The 20,592-nt window shown below is 30.0% G+C and overlaps 1 protein-coding gene across 4 annotated transcripts; it reads left to right on the forward strand.

Annotated features, from left to right (window-relative positions):
• Nucleotides 1–1,805: 1,805 nt before the first annotated feature.
• Nucleotides 1,806–16,936, forward strand: LOC106662259 (syndecan). 4 transcript variants are annotated; one of them, XM_024225001.1, is made up of 6 exons: nucleotides 1,946–2,033; nucleotides 9,566–9,567; nucleotides 10,914–11,076; nucleotides 11,617–11,717; nucleotides 11,781–11,943; nucleotides 13,430–13,791. In XM_024225001.1, the coding sequence occupies exons 3-6, from the start codon at nucleotides 11,004–11,006 to the stop codon at nucleotides 13,771–13,773; spliced, it is 681 nt and encodes a 226-aa protein (XP_024080769.1). In that variant the 5' UTR covers nucleotides 1,946–2,033; nucleotides 9,566–9,567; nucleotides 10,914–11,003; the 3' UTR covers nucleotides 13,774–13,791. The 4 variants fall into 4 exon arrangements, with proteins under 4 accessions (XP_024080768.1, XP_024080767.1, XP_014241692.1 ...); XM_024225000.1 differs by lacking the exon at nucleotides 9,566–9,567 and having other exon boundaries at nucleotides 1,806–2,037; XM_024224999.1 differs by lacking the exon at nucleotides 9,566–9,567 and having other exon boundaries at nucleotides 1,809–2,033.
• The last annotated feature ends 3,656 nt before the right edge of the window (nucleotides 16,937–20,592 follow it).

Here is a 20,592-nt window from a genome sequence, read left to right on the forward strand (position 1 = left end):
AGATATAATATAAATATATTTTGAGATTTCTCCATGTCAATACGGTGATGAATCTGCAAGACTTCTTTTGCATTTCACCATCTTCAGTGCTGAGACAGACAAAATGTGGAATCGTGTCTGACACACCAACAAAGCAGGGTAGACAGATCATAGACAGAAAATGATCAGTAATGACAAAATTCCATATATGTGTTATTGGCAGCACTTGTAAACTTTAGTTGTCAAGAATTGAATTTTTGTTTTGAAAATGACAATTCTTGCATTTACTTTCATCTAGTTTTTTTTTATGATAATCAACTACTTTGTCAAGACCTTTACAACCCGATATAAACAATTAAAAAGAAATACTACAATTTTTCAAGAACTTTAAACAAATGTTTGATTGTGAGATTTCACCAAATCGTAGGTGATGACCTGTAATTTGGTCATTGCTATTTTGATTTGTATACCCTCGCTCGTTTGGTCAGAAGACTCAGGTTCGATTCTGTGCTGTGTATGTACATTTACGTGTGCAGAATTGAGCTTATATAAATCAATAACCAGTACAAACTTGGTTTATTCTCAATGGAATAATTTACTGAATCAATTGTAACTATTATTAATGAGCACTGTTATTTGCATCAACTACTGGTAAATAATAACAGACAAGGAAAAATGATAAAATGGAAACTCACTGAGTCAAAAATTGTCATTTGTGGTTTCATTTATGTGGATTTACCATTTGGCAGATGCTAATAATTACTTATTTTATAATTAATTTGGTTGATTATATTCTTAGAATCCAGACCATGTCAATGGTTTAATACAAATGGTTTAATAATCAATAATTTGTTTAAGAAAATTAATTATCTTTTTTGTAAGTAGGTCTTTGTGATTAATGTATTTCTTTTATAATAATAATAATGCTTTATTAATACAAAATGTTTACAAAACAAAACAAAATTTATTTATTTATTTATGGATCATAATCCACTATAAAAAAGACATTTTACAATAACAAAAAATAAAAATAATATATATAAAAAAATAAGGACATATATACATGGTAATATTATAAATGGTAAATATAAATGATAAATATAAAAATACAATTAAAGAGTAAAAACTGAACAACAACAAAAATGAAAGACATAATTACTAACCAAATAAGGCAAAGGAAACAAAATAAAGCTGAAAGACAATTGAAACTACAATATTTAAGTACATATTTAATGAAAATAACGCTCTTTGTAAATGTATAATAAGACTAGAGTGCGAGATTCAGGTGAACCAGTAAATGAAATAAATTGTAATAAATTTTGAACAGTATAAAATATAAAAGCATTCAACTAAACTAAGGTTCACAAATTGCACAGAACTATTGAAGAAGTCAATGCTATTGCAGATGTTGTTACTCTTGATCATCGTTCTGTGTAGAGGGAAAGAGAGCATGAAGTTAGAGCTTTGGAAAATATATGCCCTAATATAAAATAACGGCATGGATATTTTTATTTCTTTGTTATAGATTTATTATTCTTCATTTCTTTAGTTGATTTTTTATTTCTTTATTTTAGATTTTTTATTTCTTTTATATATTGTATGGAAGGATAATTTTTATACTTGGCGCCCTAGGCCGATTGTGGGTGGGTCAGCACACACTACAGTTTAAACACGTTTAACAAAAAAACTAAACTATTTTAATAAATATCAGTAAGTCAAATGTATAAAGTGGATAATAAACATTAAGTGTGATTTGTAAGAGAGTTTTATATGAAAAAAAGAAAAAAACTAAGCTGTGGGTCTAATTCAAAAGGCACGACAGTGGTTGCGGACAAACTAGTCCTTGCCTTAGCCACCATTGACATTTCTTATTTCATTGATCAATGTTTGGAGGTGTGTAGGGTTTTATTTAGATTATTTTTTCTATTTTTTATTATTGCCTTAGATTCAAGTACTTCGGTACTAAATTAAGATTGGTGATGTATTTAGGATTATCTATTTTAATATTCAGTGCTTTTATAACATTGGGGCTCAGGCCGTCTTTCGCTGAAGACGTGAGTATTTTTTTTTTGTCACCTATTATTTTCTAATTTTTTTTTTAACATTCTCCTATCTGATAATGAAACGTCTAGCGTTGACAAGTCGGGATAAAAGGCGGAAATCCGCTGGTACGCCTTCGTTTTAATTGTTTATCGACCGGATTATTTGTGTTATTGACTCGGTGGAAGAGCCGAGTCCGGGTAGCACCTAGGGGCCGTGCGCCCCGCAATCACCGTACGGTCGCACCTGTCCGACTTTTATCGGAAAATTCGAGGCCGTCCTTGGGTAAAGCGGTTGGAAAATGCGCATTTATGGGGGGAAATGCGTCAATACACGTTTTGGACAGTTTTCCGACTTTTTTACGGCCCTCTTCCAACCATGTCTAGACGCAAAAACGGAACTGAATTACGAAATATTTCCGTCGAATTGCCACCTTCCTTTGTACCTTCATGTTGAACATTGACTTTATAAAATAATTACCTTACCAAAAAAGAGTCAATAAAATAAAGATAACTACTCACCTTCCCTAACCATCGCAAACCAACACTACAATACATAAGCTTTTTTTAAATCAAGACAATGTTTTTTTCCAATTTCATTTATATTTATTTATTCAAACCAATAATTTACTGTTCTTTTAACAGTTTTTGCTAAAAACTAATTTGCAATTTTGAGTTTTAATGCCGTCATAATTCAATAACAACTAACCCAATTTTTGATCTCTTTGTTTCTCCAAATATGAAAATAAAAACATTAAAATATCAACATTATTTGTTTATATTTTTACCTTGACGAAATGAACAGTAACATGAACACAAAGTCAATAGTAAATAAAATAAACAAAACTGATTCAACAACTATATCATAAAAAAAAGTCTTTGTTCTAAAAATTGTTTCATAAAACTATTATATTCCTATTCGAATTTGCACTGATTATTTAATAATAAGTAAAATACTGTTCTAAATAAAAATTGCACTGTGCATTAAACAAATTGGCTATATAAAGTAATTTCTCTCTCAAAAAAGAGTCAATACAATAAACATAACTGCCTGCAAATCAACTATAATATATAAGCTTTTTTTAATCGAGACAATATTTTTCCTAATTTAAATTATATTTATTTATCCAAACCATTAGTTTATTGTTCTGTTAAAATTTATTACTAAAAACTAATTCGTAATCTGGAATTTTATAATGGTGTCATAATTCACTGACAACAAACACAATTTTTGATTTTTTCTCCAAATCTGAAAAGCTGTTTCATTAAACAGTTTGAATGCATTATACAGATAAAAGCATTAAAATATCCTCATTATTTGTTTATATTTTTATATGAACGAAATTAACAGTAACATGATCACAAAGTCAATAGTAAATAAAGTAAACAAAACTGATTCAACAACTATATCATAAAAAAAGTCGTTGTTCTAAAAATTGTTTCATAAAACTATTATATTCCTATTCGAATTTGCACTGATTATTTAATAATAAGTAAAATACTGTCCTAAATAAAAATTGCACTGTGCATTAACCAAATTGGCTATATAAAGTAATTTCTCTCTCAAAAAAGAGTCAATACAATAAACATAACTGCCTGCAAATCAACTATAATATATAAGCTTTTTTTTAATCAAGATAATATTTTTCCTAATTTAAATTATTTTTATTTATTCAAACCATTAGTTTATAGTTCTGTTAAAATTTATTACTAAAAACTAATTCGTAATCTGGAATTTTATAATGGTGTCATAATTCACTGACAACAAACACAATTTTTGATCTTTTCTCCAAATCTGAAAAGCAGTTTCATTAAACAGTTTTGAGTGTATTATACAGATAAAAGCATTAAAATATCCTCATTATTTGTTTATATATATATACAGTATATTCCTTTTCAAATTTGCACTGGTTACTTAATAATGATTAAAATACTGTTCTCAGTGACAATACATGTTAAATATATCGGCTATATAAAATAATTACTCCCTCAAAAAAGAGTCAATAAAATAAATGCAACTACTCAACTATAATACATTAGCTATTTTTTTAATCAAAACAAAATTTTTCCTAATTTAAATTATATGTATTTAACTGAACCATTAGTTTTATTGGGCTGTTAATAGTTTTGGCTAAAAACTAATTTGTAATCTGGATTTTTCAATGCTATCATAATTGAATGACATCAAAATTTTTGATTTCTTTTTCCAATAGATAAAAAATTAAACAATCAACATTATTTTGTTTATATTTTTATGTTGGAGTATGTAAACAATATTAGAGATAACCTTAAAGTTAAAAATATTCTGATATAAACTTATAAATTTAAGTTTCTATTTAATATAAGTTTGATCCTTCTGGCTTTTCCTGTCTAGTCGGTCCCATTTCATTCATTCGCAAAGTAGTTGAAAGGAATTGGCATCGCATCCCAGATGTAATCAAATTGCTGTCAAATGTTTGTCATACAATTATTTAAGTTATTCGTTAAAATTTTGAGATAATGGTGCTCTCACATGAAAGCTTGGTGGAAAAAAATTGATTTTCACTGATTAACTCGTCCGCCAAGTTTTGCCAGCTTTATCATTCAAATAGGCTTTTGGTTGCTCAAAGCTAGTGGATTTTCTAGATTTAAATGTTAATACATCTTTTGAAAGAAAATTTAAATTAAATATTCACAAAGTTGGAAATTATTCTACTAAAAGTCATTTTACTTACGTGTCAAGTTTATTGTTACTGTTAACATTCCATCCTAAAAATCAGTTTGTATTATGCATTTTAGAATGCTATCTGGTTTAAGGATAGTGAAATATGTTTTTGTCTAAAAGCATTTATTTAAACATAAAAATGTAATAGCTGATTATTTTAAAAAAAGTGTTTTTAAAGATACATACATATTTTTAGATGAAAATGAATTAATTTCTTTTGCCTAATAAGCAAGACAATTGAAAATAAAAAAAGAATATTACACTAATTTTATATGTAGTGTGATCTATCTTCTCTTGACTAATTTGCTTATCTACATATTTGTATTTCTGTCTTATGTTTTATTTGCGTTTATCTTCCAAAAGAGCTGCATTTATTTTTTCTAAATGCTTAATAAATTGTCAAGAAAATAAGTCTACTCGAATAATGAATGTTTTTCTAAAACCTATATCACACCAGACAGCATCTCACGATCTCAAAATAATCATTGACTAACTGTCACTAAACGCCACACATTGTATGTTTAATTTAATAAGAATGAATATGACCAAAAAATTAATGTTTTACTTATTTCATGTGCTGAAACTGAAACAAGATTTACTTATCACTGATTTTAACTTTCACCTACTAGTACCGACAAGGACCTTGGTATCAGCGATTTTTATGAAACTTTTTTTTATGATGGTTCAAAAATATTAGACACTTGTATGAGCGTTTGTGCCAATGGAGCTGTGAATTTTTGTTTTAAATATGGGTTTTTGTCACGCATTATTTCAAGGTGATAATGTATCAGTTGATTAATTTTTAAAAAATGTATAATAAGCAAATTATATGCAATATAGTATTAAAACGGATAGGTTGTAGACTATCTACAATCTAGTTGGAAAACAGCATAATAATGAGTATTACATTTGAAATCTGGAGCACTGCAAAACCAGTTTGTGAGTAGAACCATTATTTCTAACTGCTGAATTGGTATAACCATTTTTTATAAAACCGAAAGATGCTTCCAAAAAAGTAGTTCAAAAGGATTTGTTTATTATATTAATTTTTTGTCCTTGACTTTTGGCAAGAATGCTCGGACACGTGTTGAACATTTTTCGACCTAGTATCACCAACTAAATTATAATATTATAATTATTTATTAAAATTGGAGATCTTATGTCTGTTGCCTCCTCTTGTCAGACAAAATGTTTTTATGTTAAATTTAGCTTTTTAGTACATACTAATTTTTTACATCTATGGGTTGGCGGTCCTATCTGGGATGCCATACAGGCTGGTTTTCCGGTTGATCTGGGTAATTAGAGCCTGGATAGTAGGTTAGGCGTAGATTTTTCCAAAGTAATGTAAATGGTTTTTATCCATATCTCTCTGATACGTCCATAGTAAGAAAGGGATGTCCCTAGTAGTCTTGGTTGTATTAGCCTTGGCGGTGGTGCCGGTGGGGCTGCCAGCTGCTGAACTCCTCGTTTGGCTTTAAGTACATGGCAGATGTGATTTCCACAAGGCCATTAAATATATATATTATAATAATTATCTTCCCAAAAAAAGTCCATAAAATAAGAAAAACTGCTTATATATGAAGCATAATATGTTCTGCAATAATTAAAAAGAAACGTATACAAATGGATTAACATTAAATTGATTGACATTCCTTTATAAAAATTAATTATTTTGAATTACTGACATTCTCTGTTACGATAAAATGTGTAAATACTCTATATTGGCTTTAACTGTTTTATTTAAATAAATAGAAACAATGAATAAATTCATGATATGTTCAATAAATGTTCTATTTTGACTAACATGATATTACACCTCAGTAATTTTTATTAAGAATTCATTCAGAAGGAAAAATATTAATTAAAATCATGGTAAATTAATTTTTTTAATTATTACTGTAATAAAAGTTTTTCTATGTAGAAATAATATAATGATATAAAAAGAAATTTCTTAGTGCCTGCTGACAAGTTATTCCAAATCTTCAAAATTAATTTAGAAAATTTAATGTTTTCTAAGATATGGTTATAAAATTGTTTAAATAATTGTTTTTTGTTTCCATTTGTGTATGAGTAAATATTAAAAAGTGAAACTTTTTTCGTAAATAAAACGTGTCATTAAATTGATAGTTTTCCCCAATATTTTCAATAATCGACTGTATTTATATCACCCAATTTTATCACTAACCATTAACCTTTGATCTTAATGCACAAATAAATGTGAGATTGACGTTAATTATCGTCTCCAAACATGTTATTTTCAATTCCCTTTTAACGTAGAATAGGATGTTTCTTTATCAAGCTTATAGTAAAATCATCGTTTTTTTATCAGTGTATTGCTATTTTGACAGGAAAATGTTGATTGTATGTATCTTTTCCTCTAGTTGCGATTTTATATATCACCTGATATGTAAAAATGCAGTTTTAAATGGAGAATGCACTATCTTGGATTTTAACATTAAAACCAGAATTATTGTATTTGTTTAATTTAAAATATGGATAGTGAGGATTCAAGTATGCCTTCTTGAAGTCATGTTCAGATAGTGATATTGTGCTTGGCCAGCCCACACACACACAGCGCCTTCCTGAACCTTTGATCTATAAAAAGACTTGGTTGTTGTTTTACAGTTACTTAAGAGGAAGGAGAACACACCTTTTATAAGTACCAAACCTTTAGATTTCTTCAGACGCCAATTTTTACATTTTGAGACTCTGATTCAGCACCAGGGAATTTCAAATATAGTCAGTGTACAATAACTGGTGCAAACTATTTAATAGATATCTGACAGTTGGCCCAAGAAACTTTGTCAAATATTTTTCTCAATGTTAAATCAAGGAAGTTTTACATACATTTAAATTGTTTGCTTTTAATTCTTTCCTCTCCTGGTATAGTTGATTGCAAATTTATAATATTGACGTATGGTACATAAATTGAAAAAGAGGTGATTGGTAGTAAACTTCTCTTTCTCTCTCTCTCTCTCTTCTCTCTCTCTCTCTCTTCTCTCTCTCTCTCTCTCTCTCTCTCTCTCTCTCTCTCTCTCTCTTTCTCTTAAATTGGATTTTTGCCAAGAGGTCTTATGACGTTTCAAAAGGAGTAACAGGAATGACCTCCAAAGTAAATTTGCCAAGTGGTCCATTCAGACCTATTTAAACGCGCAGTAGTTTGCCGCTTTATCAGAATAGATAATCCTTATGAAAAATTGATTGCAACAAGGTTTTTACAATTTTATGTATCAACTTGCTACACTATAAATAATAACAATATTAATAATTTAAAGGTAGATCAATAATTTTCAAATTTAAAAGAGTTGGTAGGTTGTTGATTGGTGAAATGGGGGAAAAAAAAAGTTTGTCTAGGCCTCAATGAAAGATGTTTAGAAATCATCATACTGTAATAGCGATTTATCTTGCTTTCTTTGCATTTGTTTTAAAAATAAAAGGATTTTATAAGAATTATATTTTAATAACACTGTAAAAATTAATGGCTAATATTTTATTTTATGATTATTTGGAGATTGTGAGGTGTGATGTAGGTTTTAGAAAAACATTTTCTTTATCATGCCAACGTTTCAATCTTTACTGAGATAATCTTCAGGGTTCAAAGCATTTGTTTTCTGTATAGATGTGTAATTCTTGTCTGCTGTGTTGAGAGTTTACACAGAAAACAAACACTTTGAGCCCTGATGATGATCTCAATAAAGTTCGAAACGGCATGATAAAGAAAATGTTTTTCTAAAAACATCACACCAGACCACCCCTCACGATCTCCAAATAATCATTGGCTAACGATCACAAAACACCACACATTTTATTTTATAGAATATCAGACAAAGAAAATATATTAAACATTCATGGAATACAACTATTAAATTAACTCTTGTATGTTTAGTGGTCATTTCACCCTTTTAATTATTTCAATTAATTATCCTTTTTATCTAAGGTCTTGGTTGAGATGAAAAAGTTAGTGTGATGAGCGGGATTCGAGCCCATTGAAAAATGGCAAAAAGAGGGAAAATTCAAAAGGTTTTAGGTTGAGATGAGGAGTAGGGGTCTGACTGGATCTAACTCATCTAAGTCACAATAGCTCAAGTGGCTAGAGCAGCGGCGTATTTAGCCGAAAATTGTGGGTTCAAATCCCGCTCATGACAAACTTTTTCATCTCAACCAAAACCTTAGATAAAAAGAACAATTAATTGAAATAGCTATTAAAAGTAACTCTTGATGGGTGTCAGTGGCCCCAAAGTTGGACCCAAACCAACAGAGGCCGTGGTCCTCTCATGGAATATAGTACAGTGAAGTAATAGTTGAAATATTTTGTTGACTGTAATATTCTGATAAGATTGTTAAACAAGCTTTTTATATTTGAAGCTAAAGAAATTTAATTTACATAAATATATAGAGTAGAAGAAGATTTACATGGAATTTATGTCCACCGCAAGATGTTGGATGCTTTTGTACTATTAGATTATTTTGCTATTGAGGTAAAAGATAGACCCAAAACCATCTATCAAGACAAAATTATACAACTTTCTTTACTCCCTTTTACATGTACCTATTGTCCAGCCTATAATTTTACCTATTTGGCAGCAGACTGTGCTATTGAATTGAACATAAAATTTAATATTAATCCATTTACGTTTTAGTGGTCAATTGACCAAGTTACTTCTTTCAATTAATTATTATTTTTATGTAAGGTCTTGGTTGAGATAAAAAAAGTCAGTGTCATGAGCGGGATTCGAACCCACGACCTTTAAATATGCTGCTGCTCTACCATCATGACTTTGATCCTCTCGGACACCGTTTATCTCAACCAAGACCTTACATAAAGAGAACAATTAATTGAAAGAAGTAACTTGGTCAGTTGACCACTACAACGTAAATGGATTAATAAGCGGTGTATTTAGCCGAAGCTCATGGGTTCGAATCCCACTCGTGACACTGACTTTTTTATCTCAACCAAGACCTTACATAAAAAGATTAATTAATTGACAAAATTTAATGATGAATCTTTGACAGATTGTCATAGTGTGCAGTTCCAGTATACTTGTAACCTCAGAAACTTGTTTTCCATAACTTGCAGCCTGGAGAATATAGACCTCCAGATGGGATTTTTTTGGCTGGTGACATACTGGAACTTGAACTGGAATTCAGAACATAGGGTACAATAGCTAAATAGCTTCTTTACTCTTGTTGACTATACATGGGAAGTAAAATGAGCTTATGGTCCATAATCATGCCAAGATTGGACTGACTTGGGCGTCTAAAAATTGGACCTTTTGTACAGCAACAGCCTAACTTGCTGAAAACTGTTGCCTCTATTTTATTATGATAAATTTTATTTTTACAATGGTTGAAAAAACTTTCAGTGTGGTGCATTCCGTCGTTTAACCTGTTTGGTAGAAGTGTTGGTGGTCACAACATTCAGAGCTTGAGACTGATTACTATCCCAGCTCCCAGGTTTCAATCTCAGCGGCCCTGAATTCAACCCCAAAATATCAAATTTTCCGCCTCCCAAAAACACCAAAATCTTAGAGATGAATATGAACTCTTCTGTTGCAAAAAATAAAATAAATAAAAATCTGTTTGTATATTGCATCAAGGGGAAGGGTAGAGAGCAATGTGATCAGATAAAATTAGATTATGTATGTATAATTTTTTTTTATACACAAATGTCAATTGTCATATTTGAATGATTGATTATTCCTAAAAAAATAATGAACTTGTCACAATTATGAAAACTATCTAATCTGCTTATTATTAAATTAATGTTTCTTTTAATTTTTACAACAACTGGCATAAATTTTATTTATGAACATTTCAAGCCTTAACTTTTTTATTTATAAGATGTTATGCCAGTTGTAAAATTTTCCAGCGTTTTAGCAATTTCATTCAGAAGGATGGTATATTATATAGATGTAGCAAAAAGTTAATGAAGTTAATGAATGTCATAAAGTGGTCATCTGTGAAGTTAATTAACTTCATAGTGGTCATCTATGTGTTTTACATATGCTTTTACTACCTCAAACTCAATTTGCGTGTCACAACAATACCAACGCTTTTCATTTCATTTTTCAGTTTCTTTATTACCATGTTACTGAGTTTTTCTATTTTGCATTTCACTTTTAACTCCAGTTTTACCAATCATGTTTATCGCTTTGAATTAATGTATTATTTTTGTGGAATTTGCCTTGCAGAAAAAAGCAACGAGTATATCGAATTGGCCTATTAAAGATAGTGATATCTACATTGACGATGGACTTGAAGGTTCAGGTAACAATCAAGAGATGAGAGAGGATCTCGAATCCAGTGGTTCTGGTTTCGGTCCTGATGACGAAGACGGTACAGAAGACGATCCTGGTGAGTGTTTAGAGTTGGAAAAATTGTACAAAATCATGTACTTTGTAAGTCTCAGAAGAACAATCGATAAAGTAGTTTTAAGATCTGTGAGCTGGAAGTGGGAATGTTTCATCTTGTAATTTATAGCTCTTATTAAACTGCTCACTCCGTTAATCTTAAAATTACAGACAATCAATTTTCCCCTTTTATCACGTAAAAGATTAGTTTGAAATTGAATGTATTAATTGACCTGGGGATTATGATTGAGATTTGATGATTCAGTGATTTTTTTTTTCATGAAATGCAGTTATGATTTAGCTAAAAAAAAAACTAATGACATTTTTCTTACTGCCTCAGCAAAGTTTAATAAGAAAAAATATTTTTAAAACTATTTTTTAATTTTTAAATGACATTATTAGGAAAAAGTAAAACAAATATAAAAAAATTGTTTTTATAATTAGTTGAAATATCACTTATATATTGCATTGTATAAGGGTGGGGGGGGGAAATAATTAAAATATATTTTTATTGTGGCAGTCAAAATGTATATTACTTTTACAGAAGAAAAACACAAAGACAAAGGTTCAAAGCCAACTTTATTTAACAACAAAGAAGACCAAAGCCGAAACATTTTGCCAGTAAACACTAGAACAAATATAGAGGTAAACCACCGATAACATTTTTTTTACTGTTGCTTGGTATTAACACCTCTTGGTCTTTTTTAGGTCCCAGACATTGATATAGAAAACACAAACAGCATCACAAATACAGTTCAAAAGGAAGAGGACTCTGTTGAGGTCAACAGGCACGGGAACGGTGTTATAGTTATGAATACGAAGCACGAAGAAAGAGCGACATCATTCTTTGCCCAACCTGGCATACTTGCTGGTAAGCTGGAACATTCATGATACATTAAAGATATATGAGTTATTATTTATCGGGAGAACTTGAGACCCAGTTAAATAAACCATTTTGACTTATACATAATATGATACAAATAATTACTTTCAGATTTTTGACATTTTTGTAAACTCATGTTTAATTTCTAACTTAATCATAGAAAATAATTCAATATTATACTAATTAAAAATTATTGCTTGCTAGATATTCATTGCCCAAAAATTTTAGGCAATTTGACATATTATAAAGGCAACTTTATTTTGAAAGTTGCAGTGACTTTATTATGGAAGACACAAATTTAATTAATAAATTTACAAAAGGTTTATGAAACCGTGTCAGCAAATAATAAATAATTAATTAGAAGAGGTTGAGAAAAAAAATATAAAAAAATGTTGATGACTACGTGAATATTTTGCTTATTATGCAGTTTTGTTCATTACGAAAACAGTGAAGAAACCAAATAAAATTTTGGAATTTTTGAGTCTTTCCTTTAAGAACTAGGTTTACCATAATTGTTAATTTTAAAAACAACTTTTTTTTTGGCTCGCAGTCAAATTAATGAATCAATTATAAATGCTTATACCTGTTTCGTTACTCAAGTGAAAATACTGTTTTATTGAAAATACAGGAAGAAATTTTTAAAAGTTTTATCCAGTATTAGAGTTTGAACACGAAGTACTTAAAAATGAGTTTTTTAAATCTACAATAGCTGGGGTTAATGCGATTCTGCTGTAAAGCAAACCCCGTAATAAATAATAATAATAGTTTTTCCCTAACAGGGCCTCAGAGGAGGTAGGTATGAAGGAACAAGGTCAAAATTATAAGGTGTGGTTGTGGCTCAGTTCCATTTATTTTCTCAGTTTTTGCATTGTAAGTTGAGAATTATGTCGTGTAACAAACTTTCTTCCCATTCACGTCGAACTAGGAAAAGAATTTGCAGATTGTTATGATTAGATCACAAATTTAATAAATTGACTGGATTAGTGGATAAAATAGTGAGCACGGTCATTTTTCATGTAGTTGAGGCAGAACAGCAAATTCATTTTTGTTCTGGATAAATTATTTTTTTACCGTGCTGCATGCCAAAAACAGCCGACCTGATTCTTGCTCCCTTTGCAGGCTTGCATTACCATGTTTGCGTTTTGCTTATTTAGTGTGAAGTGTTTTCGTATCGCCTCCTTATCAGATTATTAGGCAAAATGGAATTTGTCTATTTCATTATTGTAAGAATCCCATTAAAGAGTTAGGGATTGAAGAAATATCAATCAAGGGTACAATGAAAAGGTACATTAGCAAAATAGCAAAGGATAATTAATTTGAGAAAATTTGCACCATTTTGACCCTTTCATTGATAATGTCCTTTCCTTTTTTAAATCTCCTTCTTTTCTTGTAAAGACAAAAAAGCTGAGAAATTCAAAATTCTGGTAGTAAGCTGGTGGAATCATTGCAATATTCAGCTCTTTTTCATTTTCAGGTGCTGACGACATCGGTGGAGGGAATTTTCAACTTAATAACGACACTAAAAATATAACCGATTCTAACAATAATTCGTATAATTCTTCTATTGGAGTGGTGACCAACTCATTTAATAACAATCAACCAGACCGTTTTACTAATACCACCAATAGCCCTGAGACTCTCAATATTTTAAGATCTATTTTGTACCAAGATAAGATTTCTGACCATTGTTTTTTGAATGAGGAAATGATGTTTTTTAAATCACTACAGCCATATATAAATGGTCTCGATACTCAGCAAAAACTAACTTTTAAAATTAAGGTTCTACTAGCCTTAAAAAATATTATCTCCAAGCATTAAAATATAACTTCCTCCAATTATTACCTTAAAATCATACAAAAATAGATACAGTATCATTTTATTATTATTATTTTGAGTCACAATATCAAATAAATAAATAATGTTTATATATGATAATAATTGTATATTTTGTTTAAATAAATATTATAACGAAACCTCACAAACAGTTAATGTACTCAAATCTTGTCATAATTAACAAAAATCCAATTGTGGACTATGAATGTAGTAGTAACAGGTTAATATAAATGTTCATGGAACAACTATCACGATATAATTAATTCAATTTTAATAAGAAATATATCAAAATGCAGGTAACATCTTCAAAGTTAATTATTAAAAAAAAGTTAAATATTTCTGATAAAAAGTAGTTATAATTTCTAATTTGCACACAAAAAATCATTTTATCAATTTGGTAATTTCAGATATTAACTTAATAATTAACCCATCTTCACTGTTATGTGCTTCTCTATTAGAATTAATAAGTTAAATATATATAATATAGTGCTCCATTTTTTAAAGAATTAACTTAAATAACTAATAACAGAGACAGCAAATATTGTCAAAGCTGAACTGTTAGAAATAAAACATTGAATGGAAATAATTCCTTTAATTTAAAAAATAAAAGTTAGTATCTCACATTGTAAAATAAACATTTATACGTTTTGTAAAAAGTTTTTGCAATATTACCTAAGTTACACTAGTTTAACAAACATTGCAGAAATCGAATTACTTAACCCAAAAATGAAACAAAATAGAATTAGCTCTCTTGTAGGAAGCCTTGCGATCTTTCTAATGGAACTTTTTGGACTTGATTTCTACTTGTATTTACCCTCCACACATGGTGAATAGGCTCTAAAACTGATTTTCTCTTTATTTATAAACATCTAAACAAAATTAAACTCACCTATGTAATGTAATACTTATGCCCTTCATAAAAACTTAATTTTTTCTATACTGTTATTATTACTATGATTTTACTTACTTTTTTAAGCAGTAGGGTCTGGTTGGTACTAACTGGCTGCACTGTTTCATAGTTATGAGGTCGCTACTTCCTCTAAATTATTTTAATATTTGAAGGGGGTGCATTATACTTTGATTTATTACTTGTCCTTCATACAAATTGTACTAGGCCTTGTTCGTGTTAGTTTTTATATTTTTCATGTTGAATTTTGTGGCTTTTGATATGTTTTGTTTTTGTTTTAAATATACATTAATTTTTTTTTTTGTAGCTGTCATCGGCGGCGCTGTTGTTGGGCTTCTCTGTGCAATACTGGTCGTCATGTTCATAGTCTACAGAATGCGCAAGAAAGATGAAGGCTCTTACGCGCTGGATGAACCTAAAAGATCTCCGACGTCAAACTCATATTCAAAAAATTCAAATAGAGAGTTTTATGCCTGAGAGTTGCATCCAACACCTCTCCATTCTTACATTGAACAATAATGTTAACAAAGCAAATAATTTAAACCCATTCCTTATCTACCTGATTAATTCTCAACTACTTTTTTGACTTTGTGCCATTATCGATTTTATTCTGTTACTGCCATTGTGACATATGTTATCAATGATTATTTATTGTGTTTTGTAGTTTATTTACTTTTGAACTGTAACCAAATAATTTCAATATATTTTTTATATAGAATTGTATTCGCATCACTTCTCCATTCCCTATTTCTAATACTTACCTTTTATATTTATATATATATATAACAAATTGTGCATAATATTCGTATATTTTGTGTATAAATGTGTGGTGGATGCTTTCGTGTGTAATTTTAATAATTCACCAATAACAAATAAATTCTTATACGTATTGTATTATTAAAAATGGAAATCAACTCTGTATCATTGAATATCAAAAATAATAAACATTCGTTTCTAAAAATTTTAACAATACTATAAAAAGGAAAATGGAGAAGCTAGTGCTTACAAAAAGTAAATAAATAAACTGGTAGACTTTCTTGTAAAGTTGTTTCATTTCAAAATGTTCGCTCTCTAAAGTAGTTCTAAGATAGTCTGATTTAATTGTTAAACCTGTAAATTAAGCTGTTAATTTGAAAGCGAAAAAAATCCTAACTGTAAAATCACGCTGGACTGCTGTTAGGTGAACAATAAAGGATGAACAAATAAGCACAGGCCAGTGAATGTGGTTGTGACCTGATTAAAAATATAAGCAATCTGTGCTTACTGAAATTAATCATAACCATTTGTGTATATATATTTTTTGGTTGTTTCAATAATGCTCCTAGAATCAGTAATGTAGTTATTATAAATAATGTATTAGGTCTTATTAATTTATATTGATTATAATATTTAATTAATCATTTTGTAAATAAAAGGTGTTCTACTAAATTATTCATATTATTAATTGTGATTTGAATTCCGAAGAGTCTCAAGGATCTTATTAAAAAAAAATAATAATAATAATAAATTCTTGACTATTATGAGAAATTATATTTTGCAATAATGTATTTTTTAATGTCTGGTTGTAACAATTACTTCGAACAATCTGTCTTGTGCATTAGGTGTCAGATCAAATCACTTGCTATATAATTATAGTCATAGTTCATTTGTGTAATGTTCACTTACACAAGGCGTAACTAACGTTGTATGAATTATTATTCCCTCCTAAAATATAATATTGCCATTATTAATTATATATTTTTTATGAAGAGTTATAGAAATATGGCTATTCAGACCAATTTACAATTTGCATTTTTATAATTTTGATTTGTTAAAATTTGTTTATTAATTATCTAAGACTTTGTAATGTACAAATATGTTTTAACTAGTTAATTATTTTCTTCTTCTTTTTTAAGTTTGTTTATATTTGATTCCTTTAGTGATTTAAGTGTAAGATTCCAAAAGTAATAAACAAAAAACAAAAAAAATTTCCAGCCATATCTCATGGTATCCTTATACCATATCCAAATCTCAAAAGTATATATATTATATATATAGATAATATAAAAGCTTAATAATAATATAATACATATTGTATTTTCACAGTATATGTCGAAATCACACAATAGAATAAAGATTAGTGTGTGGCTGATGAAGTACTACAAGAGAACAAAAATTATCTTGTGTAATTGTATATTATTTAATTACCTACATACTTAACAAAGTATTGTATCTAAATAAAAATTTTGTTATACCTGAAAATTGGTTGTAACTTATGACTAATCCCCTCCTTACCAAAATGATAAAGAGGACAGCAAAGAAAACTACTAATAAAATCAACAAAGAAGAATTTCAAAAGAACTAATGCTTAAATAGATACAAAACATGCTAAGTTAACTATCAAAAAGGAGCGGTGAAAAGGAAAAAAAAAACCTGTCAGGGAAGATACTATTTATAGAGACACTGATGGATCTAGGACGCAAAACTGCATAAGCAGTAATTCACTACTTTTGTGGTCCGCTTGACCAATTAATAATACATGACAATTAATTAAGGTTTTTAGTTGAGATGAAAAAAAGTTAATGGCACGAGAGGGATTCGAACCCACGACCTTCGGCCAGATACGCCGCTGCTCTACCACCTGAGCTATCGTGACCTCGATCCACTTGGACATCAACTCCCCACCTTATGAGTTTTCCCTCTGCCATTTTTCAAATGTCGTGTAATCGGTTTGGATTCTCGACGACAATTGAAATGGCGACGGAGAGCTTTATTGAAGTGTACTTCATTTTTAAATCATTAATTCACTACTTTCGTGGTCCGCTTGACTAATTAATACATGACAATTAATTAAGGTTTTTAGTTGAGATGAAAAAAGTTAATGGCACGAGAGGGATTCGAACCCACGACCTTTGGCCAGATACGCCGCTGCTCTACCACCTGAGCTATCGTGACCTCGATCCACTCGGACATCAACTCCCCATCTCAACCCCACCTTATGAGTATTAAACAAATAATATGAAAACAATTACAGCTGTCATTTCAGATAGCCAGGTAGACACCATAACATTAGGCCTCTTTCAGATGGAGTTTGGTTGATAATTAAGTTGCCTGGTTGTCTCTCATGTGAAGACTTTTCCCGACTGGTTTTAACTTCCTTATCAATGGGAGATCAGTACGGTGTACTTGTTATGAACTCTTCTGCAAGAAGAAAAGCCAAAAAGAAGGAAACCCAGCTTAAGAAAAGTGTAGGTTAATCCGTTGTTATTACTGCCGTGCCTCCTTTTAATGTTGTCACTAACCCACACTTCATGTCCCATATCTTGGGACTAATACAAATTTCTTAAATGAATTGTTCAACATAGAAACTTGCAATTGCAATGCTTTCTATGTGAAGTGACTAGACAAGCGATGTAATCTTTTGTGTTAGGTTAACTAGTGGGGATGAGAACATGAGAACTCGAACGGTTTTTGACCATCTTCTTACTTGCTTCACTCCTTGACAGTTGAATCAACTGGCTGCACAAACAAGGTTGCTTCTGCTGGGTCTCAGGAGGAGAGTAGAGGGAAATGAAGAAGTAGATGCCCTTGCAAGGAAGAGCGCTGCTGCTCTGCTGAAAGGTCTTAATCCCTTTTGTAGTATAACCATGTAATGAGCCACTTAAAAAGGAAAACATGGTGAATGTTAGGAAACGATGAAATATTCACTCACTGGACACAAGCAATCTGTAAACCTCCTGGCAAGATTAGGAAGGAACGAAATAACATAATGTAACAAAGGAAGCAGGAAGAAAATTTGAATCATAATAGGATTCCTACCAATACATTTAGTAACAGACTAGTACAACTATCCACAGGAGGAAACGCTTTGGGATGTACCACTTAACCGCAAAAGAAATACAAATTGGGAAACACTGTGCTAAAGGTACAGAATGATACAATAGCTCCCGAAGGCACAATATTACAAATTATCCTAAATTTTACAACTACTTCTACATCTCCTAGGTTTGACACACATAAACTAAAAATAAAAAAGGAAAAACCTGGTTCACATATTAAATTTGTATTGTTATTGTGCTATAGTTTTCACAGTTAAATATTTAATTTGAATATAGAAGTTTGGGTTATTGTCATCCCAGTGAGGGAATAAATAAATTTTTGTCATTAACATTTTCCCTTTACATCCTTAGAAAAAAATTGTTGGAATAAACTCAAAAATTAGAGAACCTTTGGAAGAATTTTGAGAAATAGATGTAGATGTAGGTATGGTTTCAGGGTGTATTATACTGCGCCCTTTGAGAGCTATTGTATCTCCCGTGCTCTGCATAAAGCACATCGGTGAGTCCTATTTCACCAAGAAACTTGAGTAGTAGGCCTGGTTTCAATGGTTGAAGCTCTTCTATGGACACATTATACATCCCAAAACATTTACTCCTGCGGGCTAGTGTGGCTCCGCAGTTTGTTAGTAGATGTGTTGGTGTCTCTTCTGCCTCTTTCCAGAATCTGCATGTGCCGTCTTGGATTATTCCAATTTTCTTTAAGAGTCCATTTAACTTGCAGTGTCCTGTTAGGAATCCTGCTTCCCTTGACACATTCGGTAATTTCTTTTCTACCAAAATGGGTTAGAGGATTCTTGGATTGTCTATGAATTCCAAAATTCCCTCATTTTCTTTTTGTCCTTCTGTCTGAGATACTCGTTAATAGCGTGGGTTCCTATGCCACAGGAAAAAAAGAAAAAAAAAAAAAAAAGTAAATTAATTTTTGTCGCGTAAGAGTTAATGAACTGCGTTCAGCTGACATTGTGCTGATTGTGCATTGTGTATGTAAACCTTGGTGATTAATTTTTTATGTTTTTCTGTTATTAAATAAAATCATTCTCAAATTCAAGGGATCAAACGATCACAGTGGATGAGATGAGTTGTTTGTGCTGAGCAGGTTTTTTTAATAGTGCTGAAATTGATGCATTTCAAGAAGGTTGAGAACATGCACAGAAGCCATGTCAGAAACATAAATAAAGTTCTTTAAATAAGGTCTCCTAGGATCTGAAAATCACCTACATTTCCCTGTTAAAGAAAGGGAATGACAGAAAATATGCAGCGTTAAGATTTGTGGAAGTCAGCTAAAAGATACTTTTCTTGTGACGCTCCATAAATCTTCCTCCTTATTGTACTGCAATAAGAAAATTCCTTCAAACTGGCTAGGTAAAAATGATTTAATTAGTAATAGTATAGATAATTAGTAATAGTAATTTAGTAATAATGATTTTTTGATAAATACAAAACATGGGAAAAGAAGCAGATTAAAAAATGAAAAAAAAAATAACTTGAGAATTTAAATAAAGACAGTACAATAAAATAATTAAATACAAAAATATGCAAATAATAATATAATTATATACAAAAACTCACGGCCCGTTTAGTTCAGCTTTGGCCAGATAGATCCTCATTGCTGAAAACTTTTTTTTGTATTAATTTAAATTTAATAATGTATAGATTTCTTATGTACATGTATCTTTTATGTTATTTTGCATCTGATCTCACATAATGAATAAGCAGTTTTGTTTTCTAACTGAAATTATACATATTATTATGTAATTACTATTATTCATGGCTCGTACTAGACTGGCCTTTTATTTTTATATTTTCCTTATTTGCTGAGGGTACAATTCTCCCCACTTCTCATTTTCTAGAGATAAATAATTTTATAATTATTAATATTTTACACAACTATATTAGTTCATGAACCCATCTTTACATAAAATATTGCATCAAAGAAAATAGTTAGTTTTTCAATTATTTATTCATAATATGAACCCTTTATTTTTTCTATCTGTTGGACTATTTGAGATTACTCTTATAATATTCATAAAAAAAATTCATGTCATTCAAGATATAAAAAAATATGACTTTAGAGAATAA

This window comes from Cimex lectularius, unplaced genomic scaffold, assembly GCF_000648675.2.
Source record: "Cimex lectularius strain Harlan isolate CLEC.00 unplaced genomic scaffold, Clec_2.1 scaffold19, whole genome shotgun sequence".
Classification (NCBI taxonomy): domain Eukaryota; kingdom Metazoa; phylum Arthropoda; class Insecta; order Hemiptera; family Cimicidae; genus Cimex; species Cimex lectularius.